The sequence below is a fragment of the Hyalella azteca genome, unplaced genomic scaffold (assembly GCF_000764305.2).
Source record: "Hyalella azteca isolate HAZT.00-mixed unplaced genomic scaffold, Hazt_2.0.2 contig10907, whole genome shotgun sequence".
Taxonomy (NCBI): domain Eukaryota; kingdom Metazoa; phylum Arthropoda; class Malacostraca; order Amphipoda; family Hyalellidae; genus Hyalella; species Hyalella azteca.
This window is the reverse complement of record NW_025940926.1, coordinates 65,377-82,747: the sequence shown is the minus strand read 5'-3', so window position 1 is coordinate 82,747 and position 17,371 is coordinate 65,377. Positions and strand designations below refer to the sequence as shown.

Below are 17,371 nucleotides of genomic sequence, written 5' to 3'. Positions count from 1 at the left end.
GTTGACAGATTGATTGAGAAGATTGGAAACGAGGCAAACTTCAAGTTTAATCTCTTTCTTGAACTCTTTTTAAATAGAAGGGAAAATTCGCAATCGGAAATAAGCTGAAAAGTGAGGACGTCATCAATTATTAAACAGTGTAATTTTAATCTTTCTTACAAGTTTACAAAAAAATATCGCCAACTGAAAAGGTAACAAAACATTTGCTACAGTTATCAACGTAGGTAGGTTGTATAGAATAGAATAAAGATGTCGGCACTGAAGAAATCAGGCCATGGCTAAAACTAATGTTATTTCAAATTAAAAAATGACATAAATGATACAACACGTGCATTCATCATGCATGATCACTTTTGATTCATGATAATTCCGTCTTCATTTATGCTATGAATTCTCTACCCGACTTACGTACAATTTCCTTTTTGTCATCCAATCATGTTTTTAAGGGGTTGCATCATGATTTTGATCGAAAATTCTGGAGTTTATTAATGGGTTCAATTTATAATTTTACCTACTTAGACCAAACATAAAAGTTAGGACTACATTCTGTGAAGAAGAATTTCCCAAGTGACCATGCGTTGGCCATCGCCAAAAATATCTCTGATATTATCGGAGTTTTATTATTGCAGCGTCGTAATTTTCTAGATCACTTATATTTCCAGATAGGAGTAATATTTACGTTAAATGAAAGGGTTAGACGGAAGTCTAAATTAATCACTAGCACGCATGATATAAATAAAATGTATAAAAAAATTTTTAAAGACCACGTTTTTCATGTGGACTCAAAAGTAGAAAATAATTTTTTGGCAGCTACTGATCTCTGTTTGCTTTCATTCTCTTGGTCTTTTGTATTTCAGTTAAAATATTTTACATCCTTTAGAGTTTATACGCCTGGAAACGTGCAACAAATTATTGATAACTGTATTGTTATCGGGAGCTGAGCTTCCTTAAAAGTTTCAAAGCGCTAGCTAGCGGGAAAGTTGGTGAAATATCGATTGCAAGATTTGATCATCACAGACACGAAAGCGAGCTAAGAAAAACGTGGTAATTATCAGAACGAAACGTAAAAAATATCAGTTGACCGAGTGGCAGGCACCAAACAGCGAGGATGTATCATCCGTCCATCTCGCAAGACAATGGTTGCACACCAGTTGTCTTCGTACATCGAACTTCCTGATGATAGCGTCTCGACTCCCGAGCGGCTCGCTAATCTAACTCTGGCATGAGGGTATTGGCTGCATTTTACGCAAATTATGTCTGCGATGTGCCATTACGGTCTTTCGAACGTCTGCAATGATGTGGTCATTAGACAGGCCGGTTCACATCGTGCACACGCTTCAGCTGACATGCAAGTGNGGTCTCCCTTTTCTTCTTCTTACTAACAAATGAAAATGTGATGCGTGGCTGATGGCCGTTGCAAAGGCCTGACCCTGAAATTCTTTTTCTCAGAGTCACCACTCACCACGCCCCAAATCCAAATCCAAATCCAGCAACAGCTTGCTTGTTGCTCTCCAATAGCCTCAAAGGAGTGGAACAGCTTACAAGTTACAACTTACAAGAGACTGTGAAGAGTGTATTAAAGCATTCCAGCAGCCCAATAACTGGCATTGCCTTATGAAGTAGGCTACTAAGTCACAGTAAGTGCCACATCCTTAACAAATAGCACTCTCAGAACTTCAGAAGGCCTTCAAATTGCATGCACCAACAATTAGGCAATTACTAAAATTTTGCACTAATTAGCCCTGGCAGGCTGGCCCCTGAAAAGAACGCCTACTCGCCTAGCATATTTCCAGAAGACCACCAGGCAGTGACAGGCACCAGGCACCAATGAGCCACGTATTAACCCTGAAGTTGGCAACCAGCCTATCTGCCCATGACATCATCAGATGATGATCATCTTGCTTTATATATTAATATTAGGAGCTTTACGACACCATATTCTGAAGTGAATAGCCCTGAGTGTAATGATTGTCCACCGGAACACCACTGAACGTTGTTGCATCCAACCATCACTTCGTTTCATTTCAGATTTGCGGGAGCCTCTGAAGACCAGTCCAATGTGGCCCCATGACAGGAACCATCACTTCATACCCAGACTTTAGCTCGTACTGCGACCAAGTACCAACCAGCCCATCTCGCCAGTGGAACTGCATGGGAGCACAGCCGTGCACATGGGCTGGTTCGATCTACGGCCTGGATACGGACGGCTTCAAGTGATGAAGGCGACGTTCTCTGGTCAAAAGTACGAGTATCTTGCACTACCCAAACAACAGGATCTCACACTTGATCGTTCCGACTGTACCTAATGTGATGAACTGTTGCGTATTTAGCCAACTTGACTGCAGGAGTTGCCGGAAGGGCGTCCAATTTGATTGCCAGCCGCCGTATTGAATCATCAGCTCAACAGGCATAATGAACGATGAATTGTTTCTTCATATTTCACACTGCCTTCCGAATGCTTGGGAAAATTCTATGCGATGTAAATTTAAATGATCAACTTCAAATGAGTCACCCTTCATCCACATAGATGGTACTTATAGCAATGTGTTACGCATATTGAAGGCTTAGATCTTCAGATACAGCAACTGCTTATTGACGTATGCATTAATTTTGCCCCATTGGTTACCCTTCTTTTTAAGTTCGTGAAGAAGTTGGTAATTTTCGCTAATTTTCTGATAGCTTCTTACTGCACCTGCAAGTGTCGTATTTGCTTATAAAATCGTTTTCTAGGCTCAAACATTATCGCTAATTTCAAGGCTCGGATTTATTAAGAAACAGCGAGGATAAATAAATACAAAGACTCTCGTTCCTATTAAATAATAATCTTAATGGCTACTGAAATTATACAAAAACGAAATATCTTTTTCGATGTAAGATTATACTGTGAATAGTATTTCAGGAGGAGTTCCGTATCTGTACAACAGAAATAAATTGTGGTTCGGCATAGCTGGTTTTCGTCCTCGAAGTCCTCAATATTTGGACCGCTTTTCTCTGAAAACAAAACAAATAATTAACATGATTACACGTAAATATAGCAAGATAATGATTTGTAAATTAACGTATTAATATTAACTAGTAGTAGTATGAAGAAGATCGATTAAGGACGATGATCTTCCAAAGTAAATAATATTTTGAAGTCAGTCACCAAAATACGAATTAGTGGAAAAACCCACGGACTTCGAGAAAAACAATCGAGTGCCAATACTGGACATAGTTATACGTACCGATACGAATAAAATAAAGCACAATTTTGCCACACGTCACCATACGCTCCTACATGTCACCAGTCTCCAAGCGCCCCTACATGTCACCTGTCTCAATACGCCCCTACATGTCACCACACGTCTCCATACGCCTCTATATGTCACCACACGTCCCTACATGTCGCTAATGTCCCCACACGCCTCCTTCACTCACGGGGGCCCGAGGTCCGCCTCTCCCTTCCGCTTCTGTAGGATGGCTTGTATCTGCTGCCACTCGCGGCTCAGCTCAGCGTTCCGGTCTTTCTCGCGCGACCCTGCGCGAACACGTTGTTATGACAATACATATACATAATACATAAATAAATATTGTTACATATTTAAATAATACATATTATGTGTATTAATAATGATACCTACCTGGTATTCTTCTAGTTTTCCGGCCATCAGCCATTTTGACGCCATACTGGAAAGCCGCTTTAGGGAGAGCTTCTTTCTGGTTCATGTAGTCACTGTATTCCTCCGTCGTGTCGAAGTCCCACCGCCCTATGGGACCTTTCTTGTTGCCCTGATCATAAAACAAGACAAAATGTAAACGTATGGCTACTTTACAGTTGTCCTGATCATTAGACTAAAGAAAAATTGTTAACGTATCTGTCCTCGCTAGTTGACGTGATTATCAAACCAGACAAAAAATTTTAACCAAAGATGAAGTGATAAAACTGTAGACTATAAAATAGGCATTTTCAATTGAGTAGAAAAAGCTTAAGGAAAAATGTCAGGAAATCTTGAAAAAAAACGTGACTGAATCTTCATGTTAAGCAATGATCCACTATAATTACAAATAAACATTACTTTCTGTTCTTATTTAAGCATTCTATATGCTGAAAATTTCAGTCAGATTTGTCACCGAATTTTGTACGCTCAAGTCGGCATGAAAAATTCATCTTGGCTACATAACGATTGGCTCTTCATAACGGGAAATGCATGAATAAATCAGCATGTTAAATATACAAAGAGATTACAACATATTATCGGAACCTGTATACATAAATTAATCTCAAAATCAATGATTAGCAATAGAGTCAAATTACTCACCAAGTCCATCTTAGTGTAGTCAGCCTCATCATCAGAATCATCAATAGCATCGTGCATCTCTGCCATATCGGGGTAGCATTCCGTGTAGAAGTTTTCTTCCATGAGTTTGCTACAAATTTTAAAGAAAGTTTAATGAAATGCAGTTATGCCAGCAGGGATACTAACATCTAAATAATCGTAACGATGATTAATGGGCGTTTATGAACAAGTGGTCCATGGTAATGGGCACCTACTTTGATAAGAGGAAAGGAACATCTGAGTAGATAAAAATCAATGGACACAAGAGTATGTCCGAACAGCAATGCACTTTTTGCCCTGGTGTGGGTCATCCTGACCTAGTTCGATCGGTAAATGCACATATCATTGCTACGCCACCTCTATGTTCATGCGCTGGGCAAGACTGTGCGTCACATTTTGGACAACATACCCATACATTTTTCTCAAATTTAAGTCCACGTAATTACCTTTTCTTGGCGGGCAAGAGCGCCGTGCCGCCGGAATGGTCAGTGGCCGGCACACGGAATTCACTGATGGCCTCCTTGGCTGCCCTGGAGGCCTGGTCCTCCCTGGCCTCCCCCAGCCCTCCCTGCGGCCACGCACTCCCCCGCCCTTCACCTGTCCCGGTCCCTGCGGGAGTCCCGCTCCCTCTCTCACCTGTCCCGGTCCCTGCGGGAGTCCCGCTCCCTCTCCCACCTGTCCCGGTCCCTGCGAGAGTCTTGCTCCCTCTCTCACCTGTCCCGGTCCCTGCGGGAGTCCCGCTCCCTCTCTCTCACCTGTCCCGGTCCCTCGCTCACCTGTACCGGTCCCTGCGGGAGTCCCGCTCCCTCTCCCACCTGTCCCGGTCCCTGCGGGAACCTCGCTCCCTCTCCCACCTGTCCCGGTCCCTGCGGGGGTCCCGCTCCTCTCACCTGTCCCGGTCCCTGCGGGAGTCCCGCTCCCTGTCCCGGCGCGGGACGTCCTTGGGGCCACCCTTATAAGAAGGCGCGTAGGCGCCGATGTCGCCGTAGATGCTATCGTCAGCGGCCGCCTTACCCTATAATATGAATAATATAGAATATAGATATAGCATAATATATCCTTCTACTCGGATAGTGGATTCTGGATTGGATCCTAACATTACTCACAAACAATATGTATTTATTCAAGAAAAGATTTATTTTGTTCAGGTGCATGACACTTGCATCAGGTTTCTGGAGGAGCTGCCTAGACAAAACAAAGATTACAATGAAGATAATATTGAAGTTGCGAAATCTCATTTTGGCAGAGATGCAAGACATCTGAATCATTCTGACGCTACTTAAACAAAACAAAGAGCAGATAATAAAATACGAATGGCAGTATAACAATAAGGCCTTATTTTTATCCAGGTGTCTTACACTCACATCAGGTTTCTTGAGCTCCTTCTTCTTTATCTTCTTAGACGTGCGTCCGGTGCGCAGATACGAGAGAATCTGTGACAGCTTCTGGATGACCAGGTCGTTACTGGTGAACGTCGCTTGCATGTTCTGCCGACAAACATTACGTGTTAGCCAGGGTACATACTATGACAAGTTAGCCGGAGTATATTATATACTCAAAAATTATTATATTATACTAAGACATGTTAGCCGTGGTATATATATTATGACATGTTAGCCGAGGTATATACTATGACATGTTAGCCAGAGTTTATACTATGATCTTCATGATCTGTTAAAAGGGTCATGTTAACAGGCATATATATACACCAGGAGATGCATGTTCTGGCAACTAAGAGGTCATGTTAGCAGACATATTACACCAAGCAGTTCCTATGCCCAGACCTCGATGCCCTGGAGTTCAGTATATTACACCAAGCAGTTCCTATGCCCAGACCTCGATGCCCTGGAGGTCAGTATATTACACTAAGCAGTTCCTATGCCCAGACCTCGATGTAGACCTCGATGCCCTGGAGGTCAGTATATTACACTAAGCAGTTCTATGCCCAGACCTCGATGCCCTGGAGGTCAGTATATTACACTAAGCAGTTCCAATGCCCAGACCTCGATGCCCTGGAGGTCAGCCTTGGATCTAATGACGGTGGTTGGGATTTCGTCGTCCGCCTCCAGGTCGATGCTGTACGCCATGCGCCCCGGCAGGAAAAGGTCGTTGAACTCAGGACCTCCACGTGCCGACATCACAACGTTGAATACGCGTCGGCCCAGCGCAGTTCTGCACAGTTCAATAATATTTATCTCCGCCAAATCATAAGTTGAACTCGGAACATGCGCCGATATCAGTGTTGAACACACACTAGCCCAGGACAAATATATATACAGGTTCGTTTACACATAGCCAGTTGTGGTAGCCCCCATGACTGGCAAAAATTTACCGTCCCTAATTATCGGGCTGGTGGCCTCGTATAGACGGGTACTGGCTGCTTGGTAGGGCAACAGCAAGTAGTGGCCAATTAAACCAAACATGTTTGATTATAGTGGTTTCCAACTGACGACTGCCTGATTGGCTGATAATGAAGATAGCTTAGATTAATGCAAAACAGGGGCCAGCTAACTTGTTCATCCTCTATTCACATCAAACCATCTATGTAATTTTAGCATTTTTGCGAAAAAAATGGACCGGTGTTTTAGTATTGACCAGTCAAGTCAAACAATGCAATTAAAAAAATCCACACTCCTAATGCACCCACACAAATAACATAAAATTGGCCAATACTTTGATGTTAAAATGCACATGAAAAAAATACATACTGCCTGGTGCACCGCGTCAGTTGACGTTGGTCAAAATTTTTGATTCAATGTGACAAAAAGTGCCAGAATTAACTCACTTGAAAGCAGGCTTATCATCATCTTTTGATGCTTCATCACCACTGCCAGCATCACCATCGCCACCATCCCCCTCTGTCTCCGCAGCCTCCTTTGCCAGAATTTCACTCCGAACCTTGAGAGAAAAATACAATTAAAAACTTTATATAAAAACAAGCTTTATTATTAAGACCAGAAAAACAACTCAAATGATACAAAATTTTGTCTAAAAGATGAAGGTAAAATTTCAGAACCTCAACATTTAAAATATCTTTAAATCTCTGAATAGCGTAGTTTCTACAAAATATATTGCAGTCCTGTTCATGGTAACGTTATTACAATAAATATATTTTAAGATTATGGTTTCTTTGGCTCCAGGGGCAAGGAATTTGTCAGATTTGCAGTAGAGGACATTCATTTCTTGTATTCGTGATTGTGTGGAAATACATAACAACTATTCACGATTGTGTCGGCATTAATATTAAGTAGACGTGATTATTTCCACATTCATATCAACTTTATTTAATTTTGTAGACATTAATATAAATTATTTGTGATTGGTTTGCCATATGAAACATTATATGCACATCTACACATCATGCACAACAATATGGTTCTATTGTGATATCTCGGGTACAAGGAAAAAACAAATGAACAGCAGATTATAGCCAGTATCGGCCACGAACTCCTATCTTAAGTTAATTTATTGTTTCTAGTACTGTACGTGCCAAAAATCATAATTATTTTCTGTTGTATGACAAAACGTGAATACCTTGAATCATTGATAAATTACACATTTTTTGGGTTCATTCATAACGTGATAATTTTATAAAAAATGGCGCCATATATTATACTTATTACAATCGCAACCTTCTGTAGCAGGGCATAGTCGCGTCATTAATTAATTTAAAAACAAATTACTATATTAATATTAAAATTGCAACCTTCTGCAGCAGGGCATAACCGCGTCACTAATTAATTTAAAAATAAATAATTATATTAATATTAAAATAGCAACCTTCTGCAGCAGGGCATTGCCCCGTCATTAATTAGTTTAAAAATAAATATTCTTAGTACTATTAAAATAGCAACCTTCTGCAGCAAGGCGTAGTCCAGCCCCTTGACCAAGTGTGTGTGCTCCATGTCGCCTCCCAAGAACTTGGACTCCTGGATCATCTGCTTACGGCGCTCAGCAGCATCCAAGCCTCTGCACAACAACTCACAGTTGCACTTTTATGCTTGAGCTTTTACTGCACACTCTACTTGACTTTGGGCACTCTCTACTTAACTCTTGCGCGCTCTCTACTTAACTCTTGTGCACTCTCTACTTGACTCTTGCGCGCTCTCTACTCAACTCTTGCGCGCTCTCTACTTAACTCTTGCGCGCTCTCTACTCAACTCTTGCGCGCTCTCTACTCAACTCTTGTGCTTTCAACTTGATTTTTGTAGCGCAGTGTCTACTTGACTCTTGTATATTCAACCTAATCTCATAGCATACACTCGACTATTTCCCAATTGAGAATAATACATGACCTTATTATATACACATCAATATAGTAACCTAACTGTAGCACAGGTATCACTCGTGATAAGCGACGTCATTCCAAATTGAACCTGAACATTTACCAAGTATGAGGGAAACTTGGTTAGTTACTTTACACGTCACAAAAGTGTTAACTGATTAACACAATATGGTAGCAATTTGTAACAGCTGCTCTTTGCTCCCTCATCTAGACCCAAGTACGTTACCCACTATTAAATTCAATCAATATGTTCAATTAATTCACTACTTTTCAGTGCTTTACACAGAATAAAATACAACTATAATCTATTTATTACTTAGAATTAGTTGGTGGTTAACAACGGGTACCTGATGGTACATCGTGACAATATGAAAAGGACCTTCAAGTGGTAGTCAATAAACTGGTAAGAAATAAGCTGGGTTTGCATAAAAGTAATCGATAAAGGTACTAGGTAGACTGGCGAGCACTACACGCAATGAAGATGAAGGAGCTACTTGACTTGACCAGCACAAAATGCAATAAAGATGACAACACTGAGAGATCCCAACACGCAATAAATCACGACTCGTATAGGTTGTCCAGCTCACGATTTGAGGTCGGGAGCGACGGCCCTGTAGGCACCCTGTCCTTCAGCAGACGCGTCCTCGACGTGGTAGTCAGGGTTGACACCGTCGCGCCGCTCCAGCGCGCGGTCGCGGTATTTCTCTGCCAGCTCTGCCATCTTCTGCTCGTCTTCCTTCTTCAGACGGGCGTAGTAGCTGCACAAAGTACACCATTAGTCATGAAATATAGTGCAATTTCTACAGTGATATATAATGTAATTTGAAAATTTATATTTCTAAGTATATAGGAAAAAGACTCCAGTAATACAGCATGATTAGTAGCTCGTCTTCCTTCTTCAGACGGGCGTAGTAGCTGCAGAAAGTAAACCATTAGTCATGAAATATAGTGCAATTTCTACAGTGATATATAATGTAATTTGAAAATTTATATTTCTAAGTATATTGGAAAAAGACTCCAGTAATACAGCATGATTAGTAGCTCGTCTTCCTTCTTCAGACGGGCGTAGTAACTGCAGAAAGTAAACCGTTAGTCATTAAATATAGTGAAATTCTTATTTTGAAATATAGGGTAATTTCTACAGTGATATATAGTGTAATTTGAAAATTTATATTTCTAAGTATATAGGAAAAAGACTCCAGCAATACAGCATGATTAGTAGCTTATCCTCCTTCTTCAGGCAGGGATAGTTGCTGACAAAAGTCAACCAAACTTAAAAAAATTAAGGGCAATTTATATAATTTAATTATACTGAACAATTACTCCAGTTATACAGAACGTCTACTAAAAATTAAATGCAGTCAATTGCAATAAGAACAAAATAAGGAGCAGGAAAATAGTCATAAATAATAACTCAAGAAACATTCAACATTAGGAAAGTACGTATAATAATGGAATACATCTACTATATTTCTTATGTAGTGTATTACAATACCGGTACACTGCCACATTGGCAGTGTATTTCTATGATAAAATCAGATCTTACAAAAGCCACAAATGGAGAGCTTCATTCTTATCTTGTATTGACTGGCTCAAGCTTCCTTCATTGGATGTTTAAAAAAAAACATTTGTAGAATAGAAAGAGTAGTCATTAATTACATTAGCAGCATTAAACCACATGTAAGATTAGAAATTACAAATGAGAAAAAATGAGAAAAAAGAGAAAAGTGAGAGAGCACCTCTTCCTTTTCTTGCGTTCATTGGCTCGGGCTTCCTCCTTAGGATCCCGTCGCTGAGCAGCAGCCAACTTGGAGTCCTCGCCCCCTGCAGGTGTCTTGCTAGTCTCTGTGGCATCCTTGGACAAGGCTGGCGCCCGTGGCGTCATCATCAGCCGGCGGAAGTCAGCATTTGTCAGCTTATTGGACCCCCTGAAGTATAGGGAATTTTTTTAACTATTAAGCATTTTTTCAATTAATAGAACCACATTTGTATTCATATTCATATCTTCTTTGGAGTTCAATTTTTCCTTGTGTCTAATAATTTGTACAAATGGGTAGTGAAAATTTTGAGATATTTTTTGCTGTTTTACAGAAATATTTACAAGTTTGTAATTTTGAAAGATATTTGTAATTTACAAATTATTTTTTCAATATTATTAATTAACTGTCATCAAGCTATACCCTTGAGCACAATATTTTATTAAATTGCAACATTTATTAACTGGCAAAATTTTCAACTTACGTACATTTGTTGACTAAATTTTGCAACAAGTACACCACCATATTGAAAATTTAATTTTCATCACCCATGTGAGGATTTATAGATCCTAAGAACTAGCAAAATAAACTGTACCCAAATGAGGACATATCAGCAAATGAGGCTACAGAAAAAATTTGAATTTATATTATTATCATTTTTCAAAGGAAGACTTTGATTGGATTGCTCCAAAACCAGATCTTGACTCAGAATACTTGCTTATGTACGTAAATGAAGCATAATAAGTAGACATGGCTGCCAATTTCCCATCCATGATTGAGGGTTTAGCTTTGAAAAGCTGTTAGTGATTGGCTGATATAGTTACAAACTTGAAAAATACTTTTAGTAATATGGCATTAGGGCATATATATAGTCACATGGGACTGCTGGTTTTCTATTATTTGTAACAAACAATGTGAATCTGTTTAAGATTTCTGTTATTTAATATTCCTCAAAAATTACACTCTAAATGGATTACCATATTCCAGGCAGACATCTTATAATATATATTACATCTTAATTATACTTGACATTACTACACATAACAAAATTGTTTAAATAAATTACAGGGATTGAAGAAAATATGATTTCCATTTTCCACACCTGACACCTGTATTTAAAATAGCTCAATGTAAACAAATTTGAGATATTACCTTGCCTCCTCTGGCAGACTTTCTCCAGGAGGAGCCACAGGGTTGCTGAAATTTTCATCTGAAAAAGGGAAACAAATGGGTCAAGAAACATAAGGCTTTTCTTCAGTGTTCTTGGAAAATGTTAGTATGCTGAGGATAATGGGCAAACAAAAAATGATATCTTCAAACATGCAGGTAAACTCTCCTAAAAGAGAAAATTTCCAGTTGTGCATAGGTATTTATACATCAGAAGCTCTGAATGGATTTTATGACCATTGAAATAATTGTTAGGAAACATGTACCTAAATAAGTAGGTACACATTGAAAATTAAATAGTAACGAAGAATAAATACCTACATAGGCCGAGAATGCTTTAAATTTTCCAAATAAATTATTTGTGCACTAAATGACATATATATGAGAATTTTGATAAAAAATCAGTAATACCCCACGCAGAAGAACACAAACCTATTAATTAGCATAAAGACTGAAATTTTGAACTTAATATGAATTATGAATATTTGCCAATGATATAAAGAATTTATAGCAATTTTCTTACAAAAGCAGTTTAACTCAAGCATAAAAAGGATGGTAACTTGATAAGACATTAATTTTTCACTCACCTTGAGATGGCATTATTGGCTCAAAGTTGAATTTGTTCTGATTATCTATGGAAAACCTGTAACACTTGTGAATAAGGCTTTTTTTAATTCTTGAAACATGCATATAATAAATAAGTGGAATGTGCATTAAATTACATAATTATCACTGTTTATAGTTCATGTTTATTTGTTCATTGTTGTTTGAACTTTGAAGTAAGGATTTCCAGTCAAAGTCAATTAAGTCATGACTCTTTTGAAATATTTTTTTTCCATTAAATAGGATAGGTGCATGAAATATTTTACTTATGCTTCTTTACCTTTATTTTATATGTGAATGATTGAGCTCCTACATTTTAAACTTTCAATAAAAGTTTCACAGTGTTGAGAGTTTCATCTAGCCTACTAGTTGTTGCATCTTGTTCATAATTTAATATTTTATAAATTAGTGTTCCATAAATAAATGGCATACCTACCTAAATGGTGGCATTCTCTATGCATAATAAATGACCTATGACCATGTATCTATATCTAAGTAATTTGGGAGCATGGTGGCCTAATTAGTAATTAGGAATGCATGCTTGTTGCAATAGGATCGCAATGGCGTGAATGGCCAATATAAAGGTATGCTACGGTAGGCCAAATGCCAATGGCCGCTGCCATAATGAGAGCAGGCCAGCCGCCAGCAGAAGCAACAGGCCAACAGCCCGCTTGTTGTGCTCCAAAGTCCAAACCTCCAATAGCCTCAAAGGAGTGGGATTGCTTACAACTTAGTTGAACTTACAAGTTACAAGAGACTGAACTTCACTGAAGAGTGCATTAAAGTGTTCCAGCAGCCCAATAACTGGCATTGCCTTATGAAGTAGGCTACTAAGTCACAGTAAGTGCCACATCATTAACAAATAGCACTCTCGGAAGGCCTTCAAATTGCATCATTGCATGCACCCCCAATTAGGCAATTAGGCAGGGTGGCCTAGTGGTTAAAGTTCAGAGTATCAGGATTGGCGCAGAGAGGTGCGGGTTCAATCCCAGCTCAGTGCATCAGTTTCTGGTCAGAATCGGCGAGGAGGCCGGGTGGTTAAGCACAGTGCACAGCAGAATTGTAGCAGTGAGTTGCGAGTTCGAGACCGCAAAATGCTGTGAATGTTTCTGCGATGTTAAGAATCGGCGACAGGCCTACGGCCTAATAAACGCTGAAACCGCTATTATATTATTATTATTATATTATTATTACTAAAATTTTGCACCAATTAGCCCTGGCAGGCCGGCCCCTGAAACTGAAAGGAACGCCTACTAGCAGTAGCATATTTCCGGAAGACCACCAGCCAGTGTGGAATTCTAGAGGGATAATAAATGAACTAGTACACATAGCATATTGGAAAGCAGGACCTGAAAGCTTGGAAAGACCAGGAACTTTACACTTTCAGTCCATTATTTACATATCCTATCCCTTTTCAGAATTCCAGCTGTGATTGGTTGCTGGGATTGTGATTTTAGCCCCTTTCAGCTTTCCAGCTGTGGTTGGATAATGGAATTGTAATGTTATCTGCTTTCTAGCTGTGATTGGTTGATAGGTGTCTCTTATACACATCTAGATGTGTATAAGAGACAGCCCCACGGCCAGTGTAGCTGTCAGCTGACTTTCTTCAGAAGTGCAAAAGCTTTTGCCGGTGAAGGTCACAGAAGGTGTGTTTTACGATCGGTCCGTAAAAAAGCGTTGATCGGTTCAAAATGACAAAAGAACAGGTTCTTTTGAATAACCTATGGATTGCCACCATGCCCCCAAGTATGGTACGTATATGTACTCTAGTACTAGTTAACTAAATACTTGACTGAAACTTGATCATTACAAACAAAAGGCCTGGAAAATTTTAAAAAATCCATTAAATAAAAGACAAATAAAAAATATCTATCAAACTAGTGATATCTAAATAATTCTTTTTCAAATTTAATGTACTAGTATAAAATTGAAACATTTTGTCCATAGTCCACTTTTGATCCACTTTTTCATTTATAGTCACTTTAGTCATTCACCTGGAAGAGCACTGTGGGAACTGGAAAGCTTTTCAGCTTGGGTGGAAAGCTTTTTAATAAGTGAACTTCCATTCTTAGAATTCCAGCCTGCCACCAGCCTCACCAGGCACCAATCAGCCGCGTATTAAACCTGAAGTTGGTAACCAGCCCATCATGACATCATCTTGCTTTATATATTAGGAGCTTTACGACACCATATTCTGAAGCGAATAGCCCTGAGTGGAATGGTTATCCACCGGTCATCGGAACACCACTGAACGTTGTTGCATGACTTGCATCGAATCATCACTTCATAAAGTTCATGCCCATCATAGGCTACCCAGACTTTAGCAATTCATACTGCAACTTGCGGACTGCGACCAACAAGCCCAGCTCGCCAGTGGAACTGCATGCATACTCCATACTGCTGTGCACTACCAGACAGGACAGTAACCAGACGGTTACTTTTAGCTCACAAAATCCGGGGTTAGCTTTCTGAAAGCATAGTTCTGTTCCAAAATCAATCGTCCGACGAGTGACTTCCGCAGCTTTGCTAAATTACGTAACTTTTAGCTCATAGGGGTCCCCTGCCGAAGACGCCCACTGCCCTGGATGTAAATGTAATGGACCATCATGAAATTTCCTGCCTTCCGGAACGTAGCCTTCAACACTTCAAGCCGTCCGTATCTAGGCCGTGGGTCGAACTAGCCCTCGGTCGAACAGCCACTTGTCGAAGAACGATAAATATTGGAACAGAACTATGCTATCTGAAACCTAACCTCAGATGCGGTGAACGTAAAATTACGTAATTTAACGATGCCCGGAAGTCGGATTTGATCCGCGGCCTGGTGGCTGTCTCTTATACACATCTAGATGTGTATAAGAGACAGAGTTACAAGAGACTGAACTTCACTGAAGAGTGCATTAAAGTGTTCCAGCAGCCCAATAACTGGCATTGCCTTATGAAGTAGGCTACTAAGTCACAGTAAGTGCCACATCATTAACAAATAGCACTCTCGGAAGGCCTTCAAATTGCATCATTGCATGCACCCCCAATTAGGCAATTAGGCAGGGTGGCCTAGTGGTTAAAGTTCAGAGTATCAGGATTGGCGCAGAGAGGTGCGGGTTCAATCCCAGCTCAGTGCATCAGTTTCTGGTCAGAATCGGCGAGGAGGCCGGGTGGTTAAGCACANTCTTCAGGCCTAACCTATACGAGCTGCAACCTTTCTCCACCCAAAACAAACCTGAGCGGACCTAACCTAACCTCATTGGCTGCAAGAAGACAGAAAGGCGGTCCAAGTGTGCTGGTAGAGCCAGTCATTGGTTGCATGAAGGTTGTGAACCGGGACAGCGTGAATTGGTTAGGCCAGAAGAGATTAGGCCGGAGTAGGTACAGCCGGATGGGGAACTGCCTGCTTATGAGCGAGACTGCTTATGCATTGGCTGCAGACCTCCGGCGCTATTGTCTATCGGCAGTGTGTCGCTTGTCTGGATTACGGAGTTCAAGCGTAGACTGCGGTTTCTAGTTCCGAGGCTGAGTAAAGTTAATGCATGGTGAAGATAGGCGTTGGCCCCAGGGTTCATTTAAGAGTAAAATTTGTGGCCTGCGGCTGCGCCCATTTGACCGGAGGATGATTTGACACACGGGACAGATACGGACGGCTCCGGCGCGCTCCATCAGAGTGGTGTAAAATTTTGCGCGTTTTATATTGGCGGACGACGCTGGGCCATTCTACGTCAGGCTATTTTCTTGAGAGCTGATTGATCTAATTCAACGAATGTGATCTGTCTGGTGGCCTGCGGCTGATAATGTTACAGTCAAAAAGTATTATAGGCTACGTTCTTGAGGGATGGGATCATGGTAGTCCATTCGATGCACGGCAGTGGTGGCCACCGACAGGCGTCCCCCGAAGAGTTTAGTCGTCTTTCGAAATATTTCTTATACTATCCATCGCAAGAAGATTCATCTCCTTAATTTATTTTTCCTATGTTTCTCATATTTTACTGACCAATATTACCCGCAAATCTCTGTAATTTCAGTTTCATACGAAATTATTAACTTAATCGTCAATCTTCAAATGTTCCTCTCTTTTTTGTATTTGCTGGCATGTTTTATAGACAAATTGATGGTTTTGGGAATGGGTCTTCCTCTCAGCCCTACGTTTGATAACATTTTCATGTGCTTTCAAGAGGCTACATGGCTGGCCAATTGTCCTCTTGATTTTAAGCCACTATTCTACAACCGATATGTCGATGACACTTTCTTAATTTTCAAGCATCCCTCTCATGCAGGCCTTTTCTTTTATTACATTAATGTCCAACACATGTCCAGCAAACTTACCATGGTGGTTAATTATATTAAATACAATAATAGNAAAGTCTCGTAGCAGCTTCCTGCTCCATAGCACCAGCCTTGCCATCGAAGTTTTTATTACACTTGACATGCGTCTCCTTCCAGCAAGCAAACTCCTCCGGGGACAGGGCTTTCTCTTTCAAGAAGCATTTCTGGCAGAAGTTTGACAGGACCTCAAAGTCAAGCACAAAGCCGGTTTCAAGTTCAATTACACAACCGATACCTACGTGTGACTTGTGGCCACGTGTCATCCACGTGCCGTCAAAGCTTACATCCACGTCGAGAAATTCGTCGCCTTCCTTGTAAGTCCCATTCTCAGAATAAGTTCGCTTCAGAGCAGATATCATCTCAGTCTGCTTCATTGCAAAGAACTTATCCATTTCTCTAAAGAGAAAGGCACAATGCCCAGAGAAGGCATAGCTTGAGAAGCCAGCGGTTGCCAGAGCACCACAGATCCGACTGCACCCGGCTAAGCCATCACTATTCATTAGTGAATAGTATACAAGGCAAACATTGCGAAGAGTGAATTGAGACACACTACCGTCAATTTGCTTCGCATGTTCAGCCTCATACAATTGTTGCTTCGCATCGCAAACCTGGCATTTGGTGGAAATCGAAGAAGCTTCCGCTTGAATTGCGTTCACGGTAACAACACAAACGCTGTCACATTTGGAACATTTCAACTTGGAGCTCAAAATCTTCTCCACGAAGTCAATAGGAAGTAGCACCATTTGACCGGCCTTCTTATCCTGACTTACACCGGCATCCTGCATGCTTGGAGCAATGGCAAGTATTTGTTGCCGACGTGCAAGGGAATTGACGATCGGCTCTACAGGCGGCTCAACAGGCAGCTCTCGTTCACCTCCACGAGATTGAACAATCCCACCAAACCCGTAGTTCCACCTCTTCCTCTTCGG

General features: G+C 40.6%; 1 protein-coding gene across 1 annotated transcript; it reads right to left on the bottom strand.

Annotated features, from left to right (window-relative positions):
* Positions 1 to 2,801: 2,801 nt before the first annotated feature.
* LOC108674889 (protein Red) lies at positions 2,802 to 12,327 on the bottom strand. The gene is made up of 14 exons (XM_047882620.1): positions 12,113 to 12,327; positions 11,511 to 11,568; positions 10,341 to 10,529; positions 9,189 to 9,359; positions 8,171 to 8,285; positions 7,102 to 7,214; positions 6,320 to 6,488; positions 5,681 to 5,803; positions 5,207 to 5,331; positions 4,763 to 4,984; positions 4,299 to 4,410; positions 3,621 to 3,768; positions 3,418 to 3,517; positions 2,802 to 2,991 (listed from the first exon to the last, which is right to left on the bottom strand). Exons 1-14 carry the CDS (start codon positions 12,237 to 12,239, stop codon positions 2,970 to 2,972), a joined length of 1,794 nt encoding a protein of 597 aa, XP_047738576.1. The 5' UTR covers positions 12,240 to 12,327; the 3' UTR covers positions 2,802 to 2,969.
* Positions 12,328 to 17,371: the final 5,044 nt, after the last annotated feature.